We start from the raw sequence: 21,911 nt of genomic DNA, 5'->3' as shown, positions 1-21,911 counted from the left end.
AACTCTTGTTCCCTAACTCGTGATCCTAACTCTTGATCCTAACTCTTGTTCCCTAACTCTGGTCTTGATCCCTAACTCTTGTTCAATGTGTCACGGCCCATGTACTCCAATTGACACAAAGTAACCCATTCCTCCGCGTCGACTGTATGTTGTCTGACTCTACAATGTCATCGTGGTTACTTTCCTGGATGGCAACATACATTGCATGTATTTTTAGTGTCACAAGGGTTAAGTTCCCTTACTCTTGTTCCCTAACTCTTGATCCCTAACTCTTGTTCCCTAACTCTTGTTCCCTACCTCTGGTTCCCTAACTCTTGTTCCCTAACTCGTGATCCTAACTCTTGTTCCCTAACTCTTGTCTTGATCCCTAACTCTTGTTCCCTAACTCGTGATCCTAACTCTTGATCCTAACTCTTGTTCCCTAACTCTGGTCTTGATCCCTAACTCTTGTTCAATGTGTCACGGCCCATGTACTCCAATTGACACAAAGTAACCCATTCCTCCGCGTCGACTGTATGTTGTCTGACTCTACAATGTCATCGTGGTTACTTTCCTGGATGGCAACATACATTGCATGTATTTTTAGTGTCACAAGGGTTAAGTTCCCTTACTCTTGTTCCCTAACTCTTGATCCCTAACTCTTGTTCCCTAACTCTTGTTCCCTACCTCTGGTTCCCTAACTCTTGTTCCCTAACTCTTGTCTCTAACTCTTGATCCTAACTCTTGTTCCCTAACTCTTGTTCCTAACTCTTGTTCCCTACCTCTGGTCCCCTAACTCTTGATCCTAACTCTTGTTCCTAACTCTTGTTCCCTAACTCTTGATCCCTAACTCTTGATCCCTAACTCTTGTTCCCTAACTCTTGTTCCCTATCTCTTGATCCTAACTATTGTTCCCTAACTCTTGTCTTGATCCCTAACTCTTGTTCCCTAACTCATGATCCTAACTCTTGTTCCATAACTCTTGATCCTAACTCTTGTTCCCTAACTCTTGTTCCCTAACTCTAGTCTCTAACTCTTGATCCTAACTCTTGTTCCCTCACTCTTGAGCCTAACTCTTGTTCCCTAACTCTAGTCTCTAACTCTTGATCCTAACTCTTGATCCTAACTCTTGTTCCCTAACTCTTGATCCTAACTCTTGTTCCATAACTCTTGATCCTAACTTTTGTCTCTAACTATTGTTCCTAACTCTTGTTCCCTACCTCTGGTTCCCTAACTCTTGTCTCTAACTCTTGTTCCCTAACTCTTGATCCTAACTCTTGTTCCCTAACTCTTGATCCTAACTCTTGTTCCCTAACTCTTGTTCCCTACCTCTGGTTCCCTAACTCTTGTCTCTAACTCTTGTTCCCTAACTCTTGTCTCTAACTCTTGATCCTAACTCTTGTTCCCTAACTCTTGTTCCCTAACTCTTGTTCCCTACCTCTGGTTCCCTAACTCTTGTTCCCTAACTCTTGTCTCTAACTCTTGATCCTAACTCTTGTTCCCTAACTCTTGTTCCTAACTCTTGTTCTCTACCTCTGGTCCCCTAACTCTTGATCCTAACTCTTGTTCCTAACTCTTGTTCCCTACCTCTGGTCCCCTAACTCTTGATCCTAACTCTTGTTCCCTACCTCTGGTCCCTCTCTCTTCTTCAGTGGTGTTCATTGCTGGCAGCGGGCAGTACAAGAGGAGCCCCCCTCAGGGCAACGTGCTGCTGGAGGTGTGCCGCTGCGTCGGGGTGAGTCTCCCCCTGCTGGCCAGGTGGAGTATCACTCCTCCAGCTGCTCCTTCATTTGTATTCCTGGTGTTCTGGTTTGCAGTTCGCCATCAAGAACCGCTGGAGGAGATCCCAGTACGACTCCCGGAGGACGCACTGGCTGGACTGGGCCGAGGAGAAGTACTCGGTAACAGAACCAGAGTCCTGCGGGGCCTAGAACCCCGAATGAGTCGGCGTCATATGGTTCTGGTTCCCTCACCTGGAAGTCAAGGCGGGTTTGGTTAGACGCCTGAAACCAGAGAAGGAGGTGAAGTCATGTGACCGTGGGGGAGTTCCTACCGCGGTCACATGACTTGACACTCACGGAGGTATCTGATTGGCCGCTCCAGTGACGCCGACTTCCTGTCGAGCCACGGAACCTCTTCACTGTGTGTGTATCCACAGAAGCGTCTGATCCAGGAGGTGAAGATGGTGCTGAGGGTTCTGGTGCTCTACGTCCCCCTGCCCATGTTCTGGGCTCTGTTTGACCAGCAGGTGAGTGAAGACCAGGACGACCAGGACCACCAGGTCCACCAGGTCCAGGAGGTCCCCCCTGGTGGCGGCTCACGCCTCGCTCTTATTCTGGACCACGTCCGTCCACAGATCCGTGATGATGTGATGAAGAGGCGTGATGATGTGATGAAGAGGCGTGATGATGTGATGAAGAGGCGTGATGATGTGATGAAGAGGCGTGCTGATGTGATGATGTGATGAAGAGGCGTGATGATGTGATGAAGAGGCGTGATGATGTGATGAAGAGGCGTGTTTGTGTTTCAGGGATCCCGCTGGACGCTGCAGGCCACCAGGATGAACGCGGCCCTGGTGAGACCTCCGTGTCCTCGGAGCTTTACGGCCGAAATAAAGACGTTTACTGGGCAATGAAAACATAAACATGTCACATTGGTCCAATGGAGACGTTTCATTGGACCAATGGAGACGTTTCATTGGACCAATGGAGACGTTTCATTGGACCAATGGAGATGTTTCATTGGTCCAATGGAGATGTTTCATTGGTCCAATGGAGACGTTTCATTGGTCCAATGGAGACGTTTCATTGGACCAATGGAGACGTTTCATTGGACCAATGGAGATGTTTCATTGGTCCAATGGAGACGTTTCATTGGCCGGTTAAAGTCTCCGTGCTGAGAGGACTTGTTGTTGTTGTTGTTGTGTTTCAGGGAGACTCGTTCATCGTGAAGCCCGACCAGATGCAGGTCGGACCAGACGTTCTTCATCTTCATATTATTTACGTCCCCTCGTCTTCGGGCTGTGACTCATCATGATAAAGATTCCTGCGCTCCTGAATGCATCGTTTCCTCATCAGATGCTGAACGCGCTGCTGATCCTCGTCTTCGTGCCGGTCTTTGAACTCATCGTTTATCCGCTCGTCGGCTTCTGCAGAATCCGAATCACGTGAGTGGAAGGAAGCGTCTTTACGACGTGAAGCCTCGTTAACGCTAATGACATCATCGTGGTTAACCGAGGTCGAGGTCACATGACACCTGTCCCCTGTCACATGTCCTCTGGCCCCTGTCACATGACACCTGTCCCCTGTCACATGACACATGTCCCCTGTCACATGTCCTCTGGCCCCTGTCACATGACGCCTGGCCCCTATCACATGACACCTGGCCCCTGTCACATGACACCTGGCCCCTGTCACATGACACCTGTCCCCTGTCACATGTCCTCTGGCCCCTGTCACATGACACCTGGCCCCTGTCACATGTCCTCTGGCCCCTGTCACATGACGCCTGGCCCCTATCACATGACACCTGGCCCCTGTCACATGACACCTGTCCCATGTCACATGACACCTGGCCCCTGTCACATGGCCCCTGTCACATGACACCTGGCCCCTGTCACATGACACCTGTCCCCTGTCACATGACACCTGTCCCCTGTCACATGTCCTCTGGCCCCTGTCACATGACGCCTGGCCCCTATCACATGACACCTGTCCCCTGTCACATGACACCTGGCCCCTGTCACATGACACCTGGCCCCTGTCACATGTCCTCTGGCCCCTGTCACATGACGCCTGGCCCCTATCACATGACACCTGGCCCCTGTCACATGACACCTGTCCCCTGTCACATGACACCTGTCCCCTGTCACATGACACCTGGCCCCTGTCACATGTCCTCTGGCCCCTGTCACATGACGCCTGGCCCCTATCACATGACACCTGTCCCCTGTCACATGACACCTGGCCCCTGTCACATGACACCTGTCCCCTGTCACATGTCCTCTGGCCCCTGTCACATGACACCTGGCCCCTGTCACATGACACCTGTCCCCTGTCACATGACACCTGGCCCCTGTCACATGTCCTCTGGCCCCTGTCACATGACACCTGGCCCCTGTCACATGTCCTCTGGCCCCTGTCACATGACACCTGTCCCCTGTCACATGTCCTCTGGCCCCTGTCACATGTCCTCTGGCCCCTGTCACATGACACCTGGCCCCTGTCACATGACACCTGGCCCCTGTCACATGACACCTGTCCCCTGTCACATGTCCTCTGGCCCCTGTCACATGACACCTGTCCCCTGTCACATGTCCTCTGGCCCCTATCACATGACACCTGGCCCCTGTCACATGACACATGTCCCCTGTCACATGACACATGTCCCCTGTCACATGTCCTCTGGCCCCTGTCACATGACACCTGTCCCCTGTCACATGACACCTGGCCCCTGTCCTCTGGCCCCCCCAGGCCTCTGAGGAAGATGGCCATGGGGATGGTGTTCGCAGCGCTGGCCTTCGGAGCGGCCGCCCTGGTGGAGCTGAACGTGGTGGTGAGTATGAGAGGCTGACCCACCTGAGACCCCCTGAGACCCACTGAGACCCACTGAGACCCACTGAGACCCCCTGAGACCACCTGAGACCACCTGAGACCCCCTGAGACCCCCTGAGACCACCTGAGACCCACTGAGACCCCTGTGTCCTCCTGTGCCAGAGCACGGTGGTGGCCCCGCCCCCCGTGGGGGCGTGTCTCCTGCAGGTGTTGAACCTGGCGCACGGCGACATGAGTCTGAAGCTGCCGGGCGGCGACGCCTTCCAACCGATCCGCTACCTTCAGGTACCCGCAAATAAATCAGAACTTTCTACGCTCTTCTATTCTAGAACATATTCTACCCACAATCCTCTGCAGGATACATGAGCTGGAGGTCAAAGGTCAACATGCTGCGTGTCCTGTGAGGAGCAGTTATTATGGGATGTATCATAAAGAGGGACCAGGCTCGTGGCTCAGAACTGTAAACGAGGCTCCTCCCTCTTTAGAGCTGTTGCCTAGTAACTATATTGTTGTGGAGCAATGTGGAATGAATATGAGGACTGAGGGGGACCAGTCCAGACCCCCATGGATCCCTGAATCAGGACATGCTGCAGCCAAAGTTCAAGGTCTACTGCCACTTTAAGAGCTCCACGGAGTCCAGATCCTCTTTCAGAGATGTTTCAGGACCCTGACCCCTGACCCCTGATCCCTCTGGTCTCTGCGGGTCAGGACCCTCCGGCCTATGAGACGGTTCCAGCCTCCGGTGAAGAGATGAAGATTCAAGTCTCCTTCAACGGGAACATCTCAGAGTGCAACTTCACGCCTGACCAGCAGGGGGCGTACACACTGCTGGTGTCCTCCGACTCCACCGGGGTCCACTGCTCACAGGTGAGAACTACAGCACATCCTGCCCAGCAGGGGGCTCCTCTGGTTGTATAGAAGTCTGTGCTCCATGTTGACCTTTCACCTTCCGCTCAGGCGACCGACCACATCACCAAGAACGAGGACGGGAGCCCTCTGCTGAGGTTCCTCAACACCTTCCCGGAGCCCGTGAACCTCACGGTGGGCGCGGTGACCTTCCAGGTGACCTCTGGCCTCAGCATGTCTCCTAACCAGACCGTGGAGCGGGGCCGGTGAGTCGGGGTCAAACCCTCACCACCACTTCCTGTCCTCACGGCCACTTCCTGTCGGCTTCTCGTCGCTCTCAGACGTCACTGTTCATGAGCTTTAGTCTCAGAGCAGCATAAACCAAGACCTGAAAGGATGCTTCCTGTCTCCTGCTTCCTGTCTCCTGCTTCTTTCTCCTGCTTCTCCTGCTTCCTGTCTCCTGCTTCTTTCTCCTGCTTCCTGTCTCCTGCTTCTTTCTCCTGCTTCCTGTCTCCTGCTTCTTTCTCCTGCTTCTCCTGCTTCTTTCTCCTGCTTCTCCTGCTTCCTGTCTCCTGCTTCTTCTCCTGCTTCTCCTGCTTCTTTCTCCTGCTTCTCCTGCTTCTCCTGCTTCTCTCCTGCTTCCTTCTCCTGCTTCCTGTCTCTTGCTTCATGTTTCCTGCTTCCTGTCTCCTGCTTCCTGTCCCCTGCTTCCTGTCTCCTGCTTCTCCTGCTTCCTGTCTCCTGCTTCCTGTCTCCTGCTTCGTGTCTCCTGCTTCTTTCTCCTACTTCCTGTCTCCTGCTTCCTGTCTCCTGCTTCTTTCTCCTGCTTCCTGTCTCCTGCTTCATGTATCCTGCTTCCTACTTCCTGTCTCCTGCTTCCTGCCCCCTGCTTCCTACTTCCGGTCTCCCGCTTCCGGTCTCCTGCTTCCTGTCTCCTGCTTCCTGTCTCCTGCTTCCTGTATCCTGCTTCCTGTCTCCTGCTTCCTGTCTCCTGCTTCCTGCTTCCTCAGCTACCAGGATGTGAGCTGCTGCCTGCCTGCAGGCCGTTGCTCCCTGCTGGATCTCGGGCTGCTGGACTTCGGGGCGTCGTACACCGTTGTCCTCGTGGAGGTCAGGACACTCGTAGACTGTTTACATCTGAGCCTGTGACGCTCTGACGTTTTGACCCCTCTGACCCTGTTACTCTCTGACCCTCTGGCCATCTGATCCATTGACCCTCTGACCCTTTGACCCTGTGACCCCCTGACCCCTCCCCAGGAGGCGGGTGTGCTGGCGGCTCGCCGGCTGCAGGACGTGGCGCCCAACGACGTGAGCGTGGCGTGGCAGGTCCCTCAGTACGTGCTGCTCACCGCGGGGGAGGTCATGTTCTCCGTCACCGGGCTGGAGTTCTCCTACTCACAGGTCAGACCTGCGTCCTGCCGGTCCTGGTCCAGGGGGACCGGTCCAGGAGGTCGTCCTGGTCCTGGAGGACCTCCTGTCCGCGTTGTGACCGGTGGTTTCCTCCTGCAGGCTCCGCCCAGCATGAAGTCGGTGCTGCAGGCCGGCTGGCTGCTCACGGTGGCGTTCGGGAACGTCATCGTTCTGATCGTGGCTGAGGGGGCGGGGCTTGAACAGGTAGGACGCCACGAGACACAGGAATGTTAGTTACCTATTGGACAGGTGGAGCCTTAGCTCCTCCCACCAGGGTGTGAATGATAGTTACCTGACGGACAGGTGGAGCCTTAGCTCCTCCCACCACGGTGTGAATGATAGTTACCAGAATAAAAAAAACACAAATATGATAATAAACATGTATAAAATACAAAACCATAAAAACAAATAACATATATGCGCGAGTGACTTTTTCTTTGCTCCGTCCGATGCGCGCGAGACCGCGTCGGAGCTCTGGACGATATTGAGCACCCTGCATTCAAACATTGAATAGCCGAGTTTTTTCAGCGTGAGAAATTGATGTGTGGTGGGAGAGGGAGTTAAGACGAAATGCGTGAGTCTCACGCTCAATGCGTGACACTTGAGAGCCCTGAGAATGTTTAATATTAATGTATTACACCATTAGACCACCATTACATTTTCCTCTCGCGCACCACACTTTGGGAATCCTCCTCTAACCAGTCCCTCTCGTCCAGTGGAAGAGTTCCTGCTCTCGCCGCCTGCTGCTGCTGCTCGTCATCTTCTCCATCATGGCGTTTCTACACCTACGCGACCTCCACCAGCCGGACAGGAAGTACCGGCAGGACTCGGTGGGAGGAAGACGAGGAGGACGAGGAGGACGAGAAGAAGAATAAAGACGAGGTCCAGCTGGACAGGAAGAGCACCTGACTGTAACGACTTCCTGTTCCGAGCAACAGGAAGTGACACGTTACAGGTGTGGAGAACTTCTGAATGAGGAAGGCACCTGAACATGTTCTTTTGATGTTGAATATCAGCTGAATGGTCATTTGATGTGGAATTCTTGTGACCTGAACATGTTTAATAACTGGGATATGAACCTGCTGATCAGTGTTATATTAATGTGTTGACTTCACGTCACAATGTTTCTATCAAGCTGAATAATGATATGAATAATAACCCAAAAATAAATTGTAAAAAAACGACCTGGTGCTTTTGTCTCGTTTAGAATAAACTGGCCAATAGCAGCGAGGGGCGGAGCTTCAAGGGAGGAAAACTGTAAATAAATAGGGCAGAACTTTCATTAGTGGGCGTAGAATTTATTAAAAGATACATTTATAAAGACATTTATTTAAAGATACATTTGTTTAAACATCATTGAAACTACGAAAGACTGGATTTATTTATTAATAAAATATATTTTATTTCCTAATCTTTTGAATTGTTTTTATGAAGAAAGAAAACTAGGAATGACTCAAAGTGAAAGTAGAACATTTATTATTCCTGATTGTTTACTGACTTCAGATCAGTTGGAATAGTAAAACAACAAAGGGATCTATTCCATCTATAGAATGCATATTATTGACGACAGTGATCACGTCGATCCGTTTCTGAGCGACAGGAAGTTCCGCGTCCGTCAACTTTAATGTGCAGCTTCTTGTCTCGTTAGCATGCTAACCCGATTTCCGTGGTCGTGTTCCTGAGCTAACGGGATTAGGCGACGTCACGGAGCCGCCGGTCCGGGGTTCGATCCCGAGGACGCGCCGACCAGACGTTCCGTGTCCTGACTTCCTGTCCGCGCCCAGGAGGAGCTCCGTCGCGGGCGATGACGTCCGGTGCAGCAGGCAGTCCAGCAGCTCGTCCGTGGTTACGGGCGCGTCCGGGAGGTCGATGCCGAGGTACACCGTCTTCTTCTTCTTCTTCTTCTTCTTCAGGTGAGTTGACCTTCGAGCCGTTGTGGTTTCCGTCGAGGCAGGCCGCACCGGGACCAGATGCGGTCCAAAGGGAACCCTGAAGGGCCCGGAGTCCCCGCCTTTCCCTGATTTGTCCCCAGAGTCCCGCTTGGCTGGGAGGGGCCGGGTCAGGGTGCTGCGTCCCCGAGCACAGGCTCCCAGGGCCAGGTTCACACTCTGCATGTTGTCCTGGTGGGACGCCACGCCGGCCTGCAGACACGACACGAGGCAAAGAGTTCGTTTCACGCATCACTTCCTGTACTCAGAGGAAGTCTAAATAACTGTTATTACCAAGTTATTAATATGTTATTACTAGGTTATCAGTGTTATTACAATGTTATTACTGATCATTACCATACTTGTCCACTGTTTTAGGATTAGTTTCCCAACGAGCCTCAGAGACAAAAGACAAACGTGCTTTTGGACAGAAATATAATCGTAACCTTCTTCCTTGGTTCAAAAGGCGTTCTACATCATTTTTATTTTTATAGAATTACTTTATTCGTCAAGTAGTTAAAACTATTCCGACATCATTCATAATAAACATCTCAGTCATCCTTAAACCTCGGTGGGGTTCAGCCAGTCGTCCGGTCGGCGTCGGCTTTCAGGCGAAGACGCACGGCCTTGATCACGGCGCCGCCTCGCCGACGTCGCTCCACTTCCTGTGTGGACACACACACACACACACACACAATTGTTCACATTATTTTCAAATGTAACATTTTCAAAAGTTAAGATTTTTAAAAGTTAAATTTTTCTAGTGAAATCTTTCAAAAGTTAAATTTTTCTCGTTCAATTTATCAAACATTTCATTTTCAAAAGTTCTATTTTTCCAAAGTTACATTTTGTAAGTTACATTTTTCATAAGTTTAATTTAAGTTACACATTTTTGTAAGTTACATTTATTGAATGTTAATTGAGACCGATTGTGCTCCCAATTATTGCTTATACATTTCATTCATTGAAAAGTTAAATTTTCAAGTTACTTTTTGTTAAATGTGGCAAAAATTACATTTTCCAAAAGTTAAATTTTTCAAAAGTTAAATCTCTAGTTAAATGTATCAAAATTTCATTTTCAAGTTACACATTTTTGAAGTAACATTTTTGTAAGGTACATTTATTGAAAAGTTAAATTTTCGAAAAGTTACATTTGTCAATTTACATTTTTGTTGGTACATTTTCAAAGTTTCATTTTCAAAGGTTCTATTTTTCAAAAGCAAATGTTTTCAAGTTACACAAGGTACATTCAAAAATTTATTTTCCAAAAGTTTAATTTCCAAGTTTAATTTTCCAAAAATAAAATTTCCAAAAGTTACATTTTAAAAGTTTAATTTCCTAAATTTAAATTTTCCAAAATTAAATTTCCAAAAGTTTAATTTTCAAATGTTTAATTTCAAAGTTAAATGTTCCAAAAAATATTACCAAAAGTTTTTTTTTTTTAAATTTTTTCAAAAAAAAAAAAAGTAAGTACATTTTTAATTGTTTAATTTTTCATAATTTGTTTTCTTTTAGTGAAAAGTTAAACATAACAAATATTTAATGCGATACTTTTTGAAGTTACTATTTAAACGTTGCTCACCAGTTCGATCCACGAGTTGATGGAGAGTCACGGAGTCCAGGGACTCCACCCAGTGCCACCAGTGACGGGCACGAACAGCACCTGAGAGCAGAGGGCAGCGCACACGCACACACACACATGCACACAGAGGCAATCAGTGCTCATTCAATCTCAAAGGGACTTTATTAAAGAGCTTATTGATTTCCTGCCTCATCAGCAGAGATCCATTCATGGGAGGAGAGGACCGATCGGTCAGGGTCTCATGGTGCGTTCAGGCTCTGCTCAGTGAACATGAGTATGAAGGTAGATGATGTTCTCATGGTGCGTTCAGGCTCTGCTCAGTGAACATGAGTACTGAAGGTAGATGATAACGTTCTCATGGTGCGTTCAGGCTCTGCTCAGTGAACATGAGTATGAAGGTAGATGATAACGTTCTCATGGTGCCTTCAGGCTCTGCTCAGTGAACATGAGTACTGAAGGTAGATGATGTTCTCATGGTGCGTTCAGGCTCTGCTCAGTGAACATGAGTATGAAGGTAGATGATAACGTTCTCATGGTGCCTTCAGGCTCTGCTCAGTGAACATGAGGACTGAAGGTAGATGATAACGTTCTCATGGTGCGTTCAGGCTCTGCTCAGTGAACATGAGTATGAAGGTAGATGATAACATTCTCATGGTGCGTTCAGGCTCTGCTCAGTGAACATGAGTATGAAGGTAGATGATGTTCTCGTGGTGCGTTCAGGCTCTGCTCAGTGAACATGAGTATGAAGGTAGATAATGTTCTCGTGGTGCGTTCAGGCTCTGCTCAGTGAACATGAGGACTGAAGGTAGATGATGTTCTCGTGGTGCGTTCAGGCTCTGCTCAGTGAACATGAGTATGAAGGTAGATGATGTTCTCATGGTGCCTTCAGGCTCTGCTCAGTGAACATGAGTACTGAAGGTAGATGATGTTCTCATGGTGCGTTCAGGCTCTGATGTCTCTACCTGTCCGGGCTGCAGGGTGACGTGGGCTCTGGACCCGGTGAACAAAGGGAACCTCTTCAGGTCTGGCTGGACCACATGGACCCGGCTGAAGATGCTGGACTCCTCGTAGGGGATCCGGTCGGTAGAGCCTCCATGTGTCCTCGGGGAAGAGGTGCCAACGCTTCCTGGAACAGAGAGGACCTTAAAGACCTCTAGACCCTCGAGACCTCTAGACCCTCAAGACCTCTAGAGACTCAAGACCTCTAGACCCTCAAGACCTCTAGACCCTCAAGACCTCGAGACCCTCAAGACCTCTAGACCTTAAAGACCTCTAGACCGTAAAGACCTCTAGACCTCAAGACCTCTAGACCTCAAGACCTCTGGACCAAGACCTCTAGACCCTCAAGACCTCTGGACCTCAAGACCTCTAGAGACTCAAGACCTCTAGACCCTCGAGACCTCTAGACCCTCAAGACCTCTAGAGACTCAAGACCTCTAGACCCTCAAGACCTCTAGACCCTCAAGACCTCTAGAGACTCAAGACCTCTAGACCCTCAAGACCTCTAGACCCTCAAGACCTCTAGACCCTCAAGACCTCGAGACCCTCAAGACCTCTAGACCCTCAAGACCTCTAGACCCTCAAGACCTCTCAAGACCTCTAGACCCTCAAGACCTCGAGACCCTCAAGACCTCTAGACCCTCAAGACCTCTGGACCGTAAAGACCTCTAGACCCTCAAGACCTCTAGACCCTCAAGACCTCTAGACCCTCAAGACCTCTAGACCTTAAAGACCTCTAGACCCTCAAGACCTCGAGACCCTCAAGACCTCTAGACCCTCAAGACCTCGAGACCTCTAGACCCTCAAGACCTCTAGACCCTCAAGACCTCTAGACCCTCAAGACCTCTAGACCCTCAAGACCTCTAGACCCTCAAGACCTCTAGACCCTCAAGACCTCTAGACCCTCAAGACCTCTAGACCTTAAAGACCTCTAGACCCTCAAGACCTCTAGACCCTCAAGACCTCTAGACCTTCAAGACCTATAGACCTTAAAGACTTCTCGACCTTAAAGACCTCTAGACCCTAAAGACTCCTAGACCCTAAAGACCTCTAGACCCTAAAGACCTCTAGACCTTAAAGACCTCTAGACCTCAAAGACCTCTAGACCATAAAGACCTCTAGACCCTAAAGACCTCTAGACCCTCAAGACCTCTAGACCTTAAAGACCTCAAAGACCTCTAGACCCTCAAGACCTCTAGACCTTAAAGACCTCTAGACCCTCAAGACCTCTAGACCTCAAGACCTCTAGACCTTAAAGACCTCTAGACCCTAAAGACCTCTAGACACTCAAGACCTCTAGACCCTCAAGACCTCTAGACCATAAAGACCTCTAGACCCTAAAGACCTCAAAGACCTCTAGACCCTAAAGACCTCAAAGACCTCTAGACCGTACAGACCTCTAGACCCTCAAGACCTCTAGACCTTAAAGACCTCTAGACCCTCAAGACCTCTAGACCCTCAAGACCTCTAGACTTCTAGACCCTCAAGACCTCTAGACCTTAAAGACCGTAAAGACCTCTAGACCCTCAAGACCTCTAGACCCTCAAGACCTCTAGACCCTAAAGACCTCTAGACCCTAAAGACCTCAAAGACCTCTAGACCTTAAAGACCTCAAAGACCTCTAGACCCTAAAGACCTCTAGACCCTAAAGACCTCTAGACCGTAAAGACCTCTAGACCTCTAGACCTCAAAGACCTCTAGACCCTAAAGACCTCTAGACCTCAAAGACCTCTAGACCTCAAAGACCTCTAGACCGTAAAGACCTCTAGTCAAGTCAAGTCAATTCTTTTATTGTCAGATGCACAGAATGACACAGGATCAGACTGGGCACTGAAATTCTTGGGACAAGGCACCACAACAACTACCATAGCAAACATAATATAACATAACATAACATGACATACACTGTGTACAAGTACTCTGAACGTAATACTAACATATATACATATAACATATAATATATTCACCTATAATACACTAAACTACAGACAAATGGGAGTAGCAGGTAGTGAAAGCAGGTAGTGCAATAAAAAGTGTAAGTACAAGAAGTGATCTGAAAGTGACAGTGTGTGTAAGGTGACGAGTGTAAAAGTGTCGAGTGCAAAAGTGTCGATCGTGTGTCAGTGTCCATTGAGCAGCCTGATGGCTCTCGGGAAGAAACTGTTCTCCAGTCTCTGTGTGCGAGACCGGATCCTACGGGACGCCTTCCAGAGGCAGCGGGGTGAACAGGCTGAAGGCTGATGATGGCAGTCCTTTAGGATCCAGTCTTCCTGAGGCATCGTGTGGTCTGTGTCCTGCAGGGAGCTCCCTACCGATGATGAACTCCAGTCCTGACCACACGGCGTCGGGCCTTGCGGTCCTTGGCTGTGCAGCTCCCACACTGTGATGCACCCAGTCAGGATGCTTTCTATTGGGCATCTGGAGACATTGGTGAGGATGACTGAATCCATGCCAAACTGCTTCAGTCTCCTCAGGAAGAAGAGGCGCTTCCGGGCCGCTTTGACCACCTTGTCTGTGTGAGCAGACCAGGTGAGGTCGTTGCTGATGTTGACCCCGAGGAACCTGAAGCAGCTGACCATTTCCACTGCAGAACCGTTGATATGCAGGGGTGCTCCTCCACCTGCCGTCTCCTAAAGTCCACAATCATCTCCTTTGTCCTGCTGATGTTGAGAGAGAGGCTGTTATCCTGACACCATGTAGTCAGGGTAGCAACCTCCTCTCTGGAGGCTGACTCATCATTGCCAGTGATGAGGCCCACAATGGTTGTGTCATCAGCAAACTTGACAATGAGGTTGGAGCTCCACAGTCATGTGTGAACAAGGAGAACAGGAGGGGGCTGAGCACACAGCCCTGGGGGGTGCCTGTGTTGGTGATGACTGTAGATGAGGTCACCGATTCTCACCACCTGTGGCCTCCCCGTCAGGAAGTCAAAGACACATTTGCATAGGGAGGTGCTGAGTCCCAGGTCCACGAGCTTGGAGACGAGTCTGGAGGGGATGATGGTATTGAATGCTGAACTGTAATCAATGAACAGCATTCTCACATATGTATTCCCTTTGTCCAGGTGGGTGAGGGCGGTGTGCGTGGTCAGGGCTATGGCATCGTCTGTAGACCGGTTGGACCGGTATGCAGACTGCATCGGGTCCAGGGTGGGAGGCAGCAAGGAGCAGATGAATGATTTGACCAGCCGCTCAAAGCACCTCTAGACCTTAAAGACCTCTAGACCTTAAAAACCTCTAGACCCTCAAGACCTCTAGACCCTAAAGACCTCTAGACCCTAAAGACCTCTAGACCCTAAAGACCTCTAGACCTTAAAGACCTCAAAGACCTCTAGACCCTAAAGACCTCTAGACCTTAAAGACCTCTAGACCCTAAAGACCTCTAGACCCTCAAGACCTCTAGACCTTAAAGACCTCTAGACCCTCAAGACCTCTCGACCCTAAAGACCTCTAGACCTTAAAGACCTCTAGACCCTCAAGACCTCTCGACCCTAAAGACCTCTAGACCCTAAAGACCTCTAGACCTTAAAGACCTCTAGACCCTCAAGACCTCTCGACCCTAAAGACCTCTAGACCCTAAAGACCTCTAGACCTTAAAGACTTCTAGACCTTAAAGACCTCTAGACCCTAAATACCTCTAGACCTTAAAGACCTCTAGACCCGAAAGACCTCTAGACCTCTCGACCCTAAAGACCTCTAGACCCTAAAGACCTCTAGACCCTAAAGACCTCTAGACCTTAAAGACCTCTAGACCCTAAAGACCTCTAGACCTTAAAGACCTCTAGACCCTAAAGACCTCTAGACCCTCAAGACCTCTAGACCTTAAAGACCTCTAGACCCTCAAGACCTCTCGACCCTAAAGACCTCTAGACCCTAAAGACCTCTAGACCTTAAAGACCTCTAGACCCTCAAGACCTCTAGACCTCTCGACCCTAAAGACCTCTAGACCCTAAAGACCTCTAGACCGTAAAGACCTCTAGACCCTAAAGACCTCTAGACCTTAAAGACCTCTAGACTCTAAAGACCTCTAGACCTTAAAGACTTCTAGACCTTAAAGACCTCTAGACCCTAAAGACCTCTAGACCCTAAAGACCTCTAGACATTAAAGACCTCTAGACCCTAAAGACCTCTAGACCCTAAAGACCTCTAGACCCTAAAGACCTCTAGACCTTAAAGACCTCTAGACCCTAAAGACCTCTAGACCCTAAAGACCTCTAGTCCTTAAAGACCTCTAGACCCTAAAGACCTCTAGACCCTAAAGACCTCTAGACCTTAAAGACCTCTAGACCCTAAAGACCTCTAGACCTTAACCCTTGTGTTGCCTTAGGGTCATTTTGACCCGACTCAATATTACACCCTCCCCCCGCCTTTGGATTAATTTGACCCCATTCAATGTTTAATGTCGGTGTTCTTTCGGTAGTCAACAAACAAACATAAAGTGCCTCACACTTAAACTTGGAAAACAATATTAATTCTAATAATTTTCTGGAGGTTTTAATTGCTGGCGTCAAATTGAACCCAAAGGGTAAAATATGTTAGTAAATATAAAGGTAACAGGAGGGTGAAACATTGATTCGGGTCAAAATGACCCTAAGGCAACACAAGGGTTAAAGACCTCTAGACCCTAAAGACCTCTAGACCTTAAAGATTTCTAGACCTTAAAGACCTCTAGACCCGAAAGACCTCTAGACCCTAAAGGCCTCTAGACCTCTAGACCCTAAGACCTCTAGACCTCTAGACCCTAAGACCTCTAGACCTCGCCCTCTAAAGGGTCCGTCGACTTTACCTGGAAGCTGCATCATTGCACATTAAGATGGCCGGCGTGTTGACTTACCGTCCCTGCACCTGCAGCACCAGGTTGCAGCCGTAGGCGTCCAGGTGGCACGGCGTGTTGGCGCCGGCCGAGCCGATCCACGCCGTGCTCTCCCTCCCGCTGCGGCCCTCGAAGCCGAAGTCGGACCACCGGACTTCCTGCCACACGAACGCCGCCATCAGAGAACAGGACAAACATGGCTGCTCCTCTTTGTGACGCTGTGGCTCCGCCCCCACCGGCTGCTCCTCCCCCACCAGCTGCTCCTCCTCCACCAGCTGCTCCTCCGCCACCGGCTGCTCCTCCCCCACCGGCTGCTCCTCCCCCCACCAGCTGCTCCTCCGCCACCGGCTGCTCCTCCCCCACCGGCTGCTCCTCCTCCACCAGCTGCTCCTCCGCCACCGGCTGCTCCTTCCCCACCGGCTGCTCCTCCCCCACCAGCTGCTCCTCCCCCACCGGCTGCTCCTCCCCCACCAGCTGCTCCGCCCCCACCAGCTGCTCCTCCCCCACCAGCTGCTCCTCCGCCACCGGCTGCTCCTCCGCCACCGGCTGCTCCTCCCCCACCAGCTGCTCCTCCGCCACCAGCTGCTCCTCCGCCACCGGCTGCTCCTCCCCCACCGGCTGCTCCTCCCCCACCAGCTGCTCCTCCTCCACCAGCTGCTCCGCCCCCACCAGCTGCTCCTCCCCCACCGGCTGCTCCTCCCCCACCCGCTGCTCCTCCCCCCCCAGCTGCTCCTCCCCCACCCGCTGCTCCTCCGACGTCTCCGTGCGCTCGCCGTCTCGGAGCTCGCCGCTGAGTGACGAGGTCGTTGGCGAGCGGCGGCGGCTGTCAGTGACAGGCGGGTCGACGATAAAGAACCAGAGACAATCATGACTGAGGATTTAGGACGGACAATAAAATATTATGGCCGCTATAAAAAAATTTAAATGAATTTTCGGCCAGTTTGAGACACTAATGTCTCCAGAGGAGGAGGAGGGGAGGAGAAGAAGGAGGAGGAGGAGGAGAAGAAGGGGGAGGAGAAGAAGGAGGGGGAGGAGGAGCAGAGGAAGATGAGGAGGAAGAGGAGAAGAAGGAGGGGGAGAAGAAGGAGGAGGAGAAGGAGGAGGAAGAGGAGCAGGAAGAGGAGGAAATGTCAAAACAAGGAGAAGTTCCAAAGAGTTTGATGTCCAGTCAAAGGTTCATCAGTCGGTCAAACAGAGTTATATAAATTATGTTGACTAAATCATAAACATGTGATTGTGTTGTTGTTGTTGTTCTCTCAGGTGACTCCCACCTCCCAACATTACCTGGAACATGGAGGGTAGCTCCTGCAGCAGCAGGGCCAGGTGCTTGTAGTCCGCGTAGGCCCAGTACTGAGAGGGGGGGTACTGGCCGGGGCCCGCCCCCGGCCCGGTCCGGCCCCCGGTCCAGCTCAGGAAGTCCTCCAGCCGGGCCGCCACGAAGGAGCACTGGGTCTCAAACAGCGGCGCTGAGGAGGAGGAGGAGGAGTCTCTGCTTGTTTACTCACAAACAGAGTCAGCTGATCGATGTTCATAACCCCTCATGAGTCATTTAGAATAGTAACGAGCAGCGCTCTCATTGGACGATCCATCAGTCTGTGAGTTCCTACATAATATAGATATGTAATTATATTTAATGTTTATATATATTTTATATAATTGTGTGAATATAATATGTAATTATATATATTATATAATTGTGTAATTATAATATAAATATTATATATATAATATGACATAAATATACAGTATAACATATAATTTAATAGTTTTTTTTATTTTATATCGTATTTTTTTCTTATGCAATATAAATATGTAATATTCTATAAATATATATAATATTCTATAAATATAAATATATTATATATACACAATTAGATAATATATATATAAATATATACACAATATAAATATATATATAGATACATATATACAATATAAATATATATAATATAGATGTAAATATAATATAAATATAGTATATGAAATCTATAGTTACCGTTGGTCTCCTCTCTCCTCCCCAGTCTGAACTGGATCATTTTGCCCTCCAGGCGGTCTGACAGGTGCTCGGCGGTCCAGAGGAGAGACGGCCAGCCGGCGGCCATGTTGGTGAAGACCGCCGGGGTCTGCAGGTGCTGGAGGACCTTCTGGGCCTCCTGTGGGCTGAAGGCTTTCATGGGGCTGTGGAGGGTTCATCACAGAGACAGGTCAACAACAACAACAACACCAGCTGCAGGCTTCATCAGAGGCAGGTCAACGTCAACAACAACAACAACAGCTCTTTTGTTTTCCTCATGCTCCAGTGCTTTATTACCTTCGCATTGAAAATGCAGAAGGTTATGTTTTGATCGCCGTGTATTTATTTATTTGTATGCGTGTTATTCGCATAACAAAAAAAGTTTTAAACCGAATCGCATGAAATTTGGTGGGATGATTGGTTATTATCCGGGGACCATTTGATTCGATTTTGGGATCAATCGGGTCAAAGGTCAAGGTCATGGAAAGGTCAACATCTTCTTTTTACCATAGCACGGTCAATTTTTATCCAATTGGCATCTAATGCCAACATGTTCATAACTCAATGCCTAATCTTGTGATATGCAAAGGTATGCGCTCTACCGAGTGCCCATTCTAGTACGATCATGTGACCGTCACTCAACAAAGTCCCCAAAGCTGCAGGTCTGCTGTGACCCCCATAGACCCTCAGAGACCTTTAGAGACCCTCAGAGACCATCAGAGACACCCAGAGACCCTCCGGGATCTTCAGAGACCCTCAGAGACCTTTAGAGACCCCCAGAGACTCTCAGAGACCTTTAGAGACCCTCAGAGACATTTAGAGACCATCAGGGACCCCCAGAGACCTTTAGAGACCCTCAGAGACATTTAGAGACCATCAGGGACCCTCCGGGATCTTCAGAGACCCTCAGAGACCATCAGGGACCCCCAGAGACCCTCCGGGATCTTCAGAGACCCTCAGAGACCATCAGAGACCCCCAGAGACCCTCAGGGATCTTCAGAGACCCTCAGGGACGTTCAGCTCCTTTTTATCCAGATTGAAGACTTTGCTGTTGCCTTGGATCCAGATTCAGGATATTAATCAACGTCTGCATCTCATTTAATTTTATTTCTTTAACTGCAACTTTGATTCTATTTCTTGATTTTATTATTGTTTTTTATGTTTTATTTAATGTTTTTACGTGTTTTTAAATCCTTTGCATTAAGTGTTGATGGTTTTAATGTGAAGCTCTTTGAATTGTCTCGTTTTTAAATGCGTGTTCCTCCTGTTGCACCGCAGGAGAATACAATATGTCTATAAAATGATAACAATGTGATTATTCGTTGATAATACGTGTTGCTGTGTAACCCTCAGGTAGGATGTCGGGATGAGCCTCTGTCACCCTAGATACAAGTATGGTAACCTACGATATCATCTATCATGATTAATAACCCAAAGTTCCTCCTTCATGTCGGTCTGAAGTTATTATAACTAGCTTCACGTGAAGGAGTAGCTTCGAGACAGCGTGAACAGCAGCGTGTCTCCACAGGTACACCAGGAGAAGAAGACCTGTTTAGAACATCGCTGACTTGTAACGGGTCTAGCGGTTCACACGTCACGTGTCTGGCCACGTGACCCGCTTATATGACCGTAAAAGTCTCTTTTTGAACAAACAACTCACCTTTTCGTCCACGTGCAGCCGAGCGGCGGCCGGAAGTAAACAAACGTCACGTGACACGGACACCCGGATGCAGCCGTTTCCTTCCTCTCCGTTCGGGCATGCGCAGAAGGAACCGCGGAGCCCGACAACACAACAGACGCTGCTTTGTATCAGACGCGGCGACATCCGGGTACCTGGCTCCCGGACCTCTACCTGACAGACCCGCTATGGGCGCCGCGGGTTCGAGTTCCGAAGCGGAGCGCGAGCCGCTGCTCGCGCCGCCCCCCCACGCGGCGGACGGCCACGCGCCGCCCGCGCACGTCCGCGTGTACGGCCGCCGCTGGCTGGTGCTCGGCCTGTTCTCGCTGCTCGGCCTCCTGCAGGGCGCCGTGTGGAACTTCTGGGGGCCCATCCAGAGCTCGGCCGCGCGCGCGTTCGGCTTCGGGCGCGCGGACATCGAAGTCTGTGCTCCATGTTGACCTTTCACCTTCCGCTCAGGCGACCGACCACATCACCAAGAACGAGGACGGGAGCCCTCTGCTGAGGTTCCTCAACACCTTCCCGGAGCCCGTGAACCTCACGGTGGGCGCGGTGACCTTCCAGGTGACCTCTGGCCTCAGCATGTCTCCTAACCAGACCGTGGAGCGGGGCCGGTGAGTCGGGGTCAAACCCTCACCACCACTTCCTGTCCTCACGGCCACTTCCTGTCGGCTTCTCGTCGCTCTCAGACGTCACTGTTCATGAGCTTTAGTCTCAGAGCAGCATAAACCAAGACCTGAAAGGATGCTTCCTGTCTCCTGCTTCCTGTCTCCTGCTTCTTTCTCCTGCTTCTCCTGCTTCCTGTCTCCTGCTTCTTTCTCCTGCTTCTCCTGCTTCCTGTCTCCTGCTTCCTGTCTCCTGCTTCTCCTGCTTCTTTCTCCTGCTTCTCCTGCTTCTTTCTCCTGCTTCTCCTGCTTCCTGTCTCCTGCTTCTTTCTCCTGCTTCCTGTCTCCTGCTTCTTTCTCCTGCTTCTCCTGCTTCTTTCTCCTGCTTCTCCTGCTTCCTGTCTCCTGCTTATTTCTCCTGCTTCCTGTCTCTTGCTTCATGTTTCCTGCTTCCTACTTCCTGTCTCCTGCTTCCTGTCCCCTGCTTCCTGTCTCCTGCTTCTCCTGCTTCCTGTCTCCTGCTTCCTGTCTCCTGCTTCGTGTCTCCTGCTTCTTTCTCCTACTTCCTGTCTCCTGCTTCCTGTCTCCTGCTTCTTTCTCCTGCTTCCTGTCTCCTGCTTCATGTATCCTGCTTCCTACTTCCTGTCTCCTGCTTCCTGCCCCCTGCTTCCTACTTCCGGTCTCCCGCTTCCGGTCTCCTGCTTCCTGTCTCCTGCTTCCTGTCTCCTGCTTCCTGTATCCTGCTTCCTGTCTCCTGCTTCCTGCTTCCTCAGCTACCAGGATGTGAGCTGCTGCCTGCCTGCAGGCCGTTGCTCCCTGCTGGATCTCGGGCTGCTGGACTTCGGGGCGTCGTACACCGTTGTCCTCGTGGAGGTCAGGACACTCGTAGACTGTTTACATCTGAGCCTGTGACGCTCTGACGTTTTGACCCCTCTGACCCTGTTACTCTCTGACCCTCTGGCCATCTGATCCATTGACCCTCTGACCCTTTGACCCTGTGACCCCCTGACCCCTCCCCAGGAGGCGGGTGTGCTGGCGGCTCGCCGGCTGCAGGACGTGGCGCCCAACGACGTGAGCGTGGCGTGGCAGGTCCCTCAGTACGTGCTGCTCACCGCGGGGGAGGTCATGTTCTCCGTCACCGGGCTGGAGTTCTCCTACTCACAGGTCAGACCTGCGTCCTGCCGGTCCTGGTCCAGGGGGACCGGTCCAGGAGGTCGTCCTGGTCCTGGAGGACCTCCTGTCCGCGTTGTGACCGGTGGTTTCCTCCTGCAGGCTCCGCCCAGCATGAAGTCGGTGCTGCAGGCCGGCTGGCTGCTCACGGTGGCGTTCGGGAACGTCATCGTTCTGATCGTGGCTGAGGGGGCGGGGCTTGAACAGGTAGGACGCCACGAGACACAGGAATGTTAGTTACCTATTGGACAGGTGGAGCCTTAGCTCCTCCCACCAGGGTGTGAATGATAGTTACCTGACGGACAGGTGGAGCCTTAGCTCCTCCCACCACGGTG

The 21,911-nt window shown here is 50.4% G+C and overlaps 2 protein-coding genes across 8 annotated transcripts in view; one reads left to right on the top strand and one right to left on the bottom strand.

Annotated features, from left to right (window-relative positions):
• The window catches only part of slc15a2 (solute carrier family 15 member 2), a 28,179-nt gene extending 6,293 nt beyond the window's left edge, over positions 1-21,886 (top strand). For 5 of the 7 annotated variants that reach the window (XM_056435666.1, XM_056435687.1, XM_056435679.1 and 2 more), the window contains 13 exons: positions 1,632-1,714; positions 1,797-1,880; positions 2,138-2,227; positions 2,510-2,554; positions 2,911-2,946; positions 3,057-3,145; positions 4,452-4,533; positions 4,695-4,817; positions 5,241-5,399; positions 5,490-5,644; positions 6,389-6,488; positions 6,636-6,779; positions 6,888-7,230. In XM_056435666.1, coding sequence (XP_056291641.1) covers positions 1,632-1,714; positions 1,797-1,880; positions 2,138-2,227; positions 2,510-2,554; positions 2,911-2,946; positions 3,057-3,145; positions 4,452-4,533; positions 4,695-4,817; positions 5,241-5,399; positions 5,490-5,644; positions 6,389-6,488; positions 6,636-6,779; positions 6,888-7,022 — 1,325 coding nt within the window. In that variant the 3' untranslated portion in view covers positions 7,023-7,230. Of the gene's footprint in view, positions 1-1,631; positions 1,715-1,796; positions 1,881-2,137; positions 2,228-2,509; positions 2,555-2,910; positions 2,947-3,056; positions 3,146-4,451; positions 4,534-4,694; positions 4,818-5,240; positions 5,400-5,489; positions 5,645-6,388; positions 6,489-6,635; positions 6,780-6,887; positions 7,231-21,828 lie in introns of those variants that run through there. The other 2 variants (XR_008834246.1, XM_056435695.1) reach the window with 2 other exon arrangements.
• hspbap1 (hspb associated protein 1) lies at positions 7,574-19,936 on the bottom strand. The gene is given in 12 exon segments (XM_056436487.1): positions 7,574-7,710; positions 8,536-8,929; positions 9,284-9,381; positions 10,295-10,323; positions 10,325-10,364; positions 10,367-10,379; positions 11,261-11,381; positions 11,383-11,424; positions 16,131-16,267; positions 17,394-17,575; positions 18,106-18,287; positions 19,784-19,936. Coding segments are annotated over 11 exon segments (1,371 nt in total). The 5' UTR covers positions 18,284-18,287; positions 19,784-19,936.
• Positions 21,887-21,911: the final 25 nt, after the last annotated feature.

Source organism: Pseudoliparis swirei, chromosome 2, assembly GCF_029220125.1.
Source record: "Pseudoliparis swirei isolate HS2019 ecotype Mariana Trench chromosome 2, NWPU_hadal_v1, whole genome shotgun sequence".
In the NCBI taxonomy this organism is placed as follows: domain Eukaryota; kingdom Metazoa; phylum Chordata; class Actinopteri; order Perciformes; family Liparidae; genus Pseudoliparis; species Pseudoliparis swirei.
The sequence above is the reverse complement of the archived record's forward strand: the minus strand, read 5'-3'. Positions and strand labels throughout refer to the sequence as shown.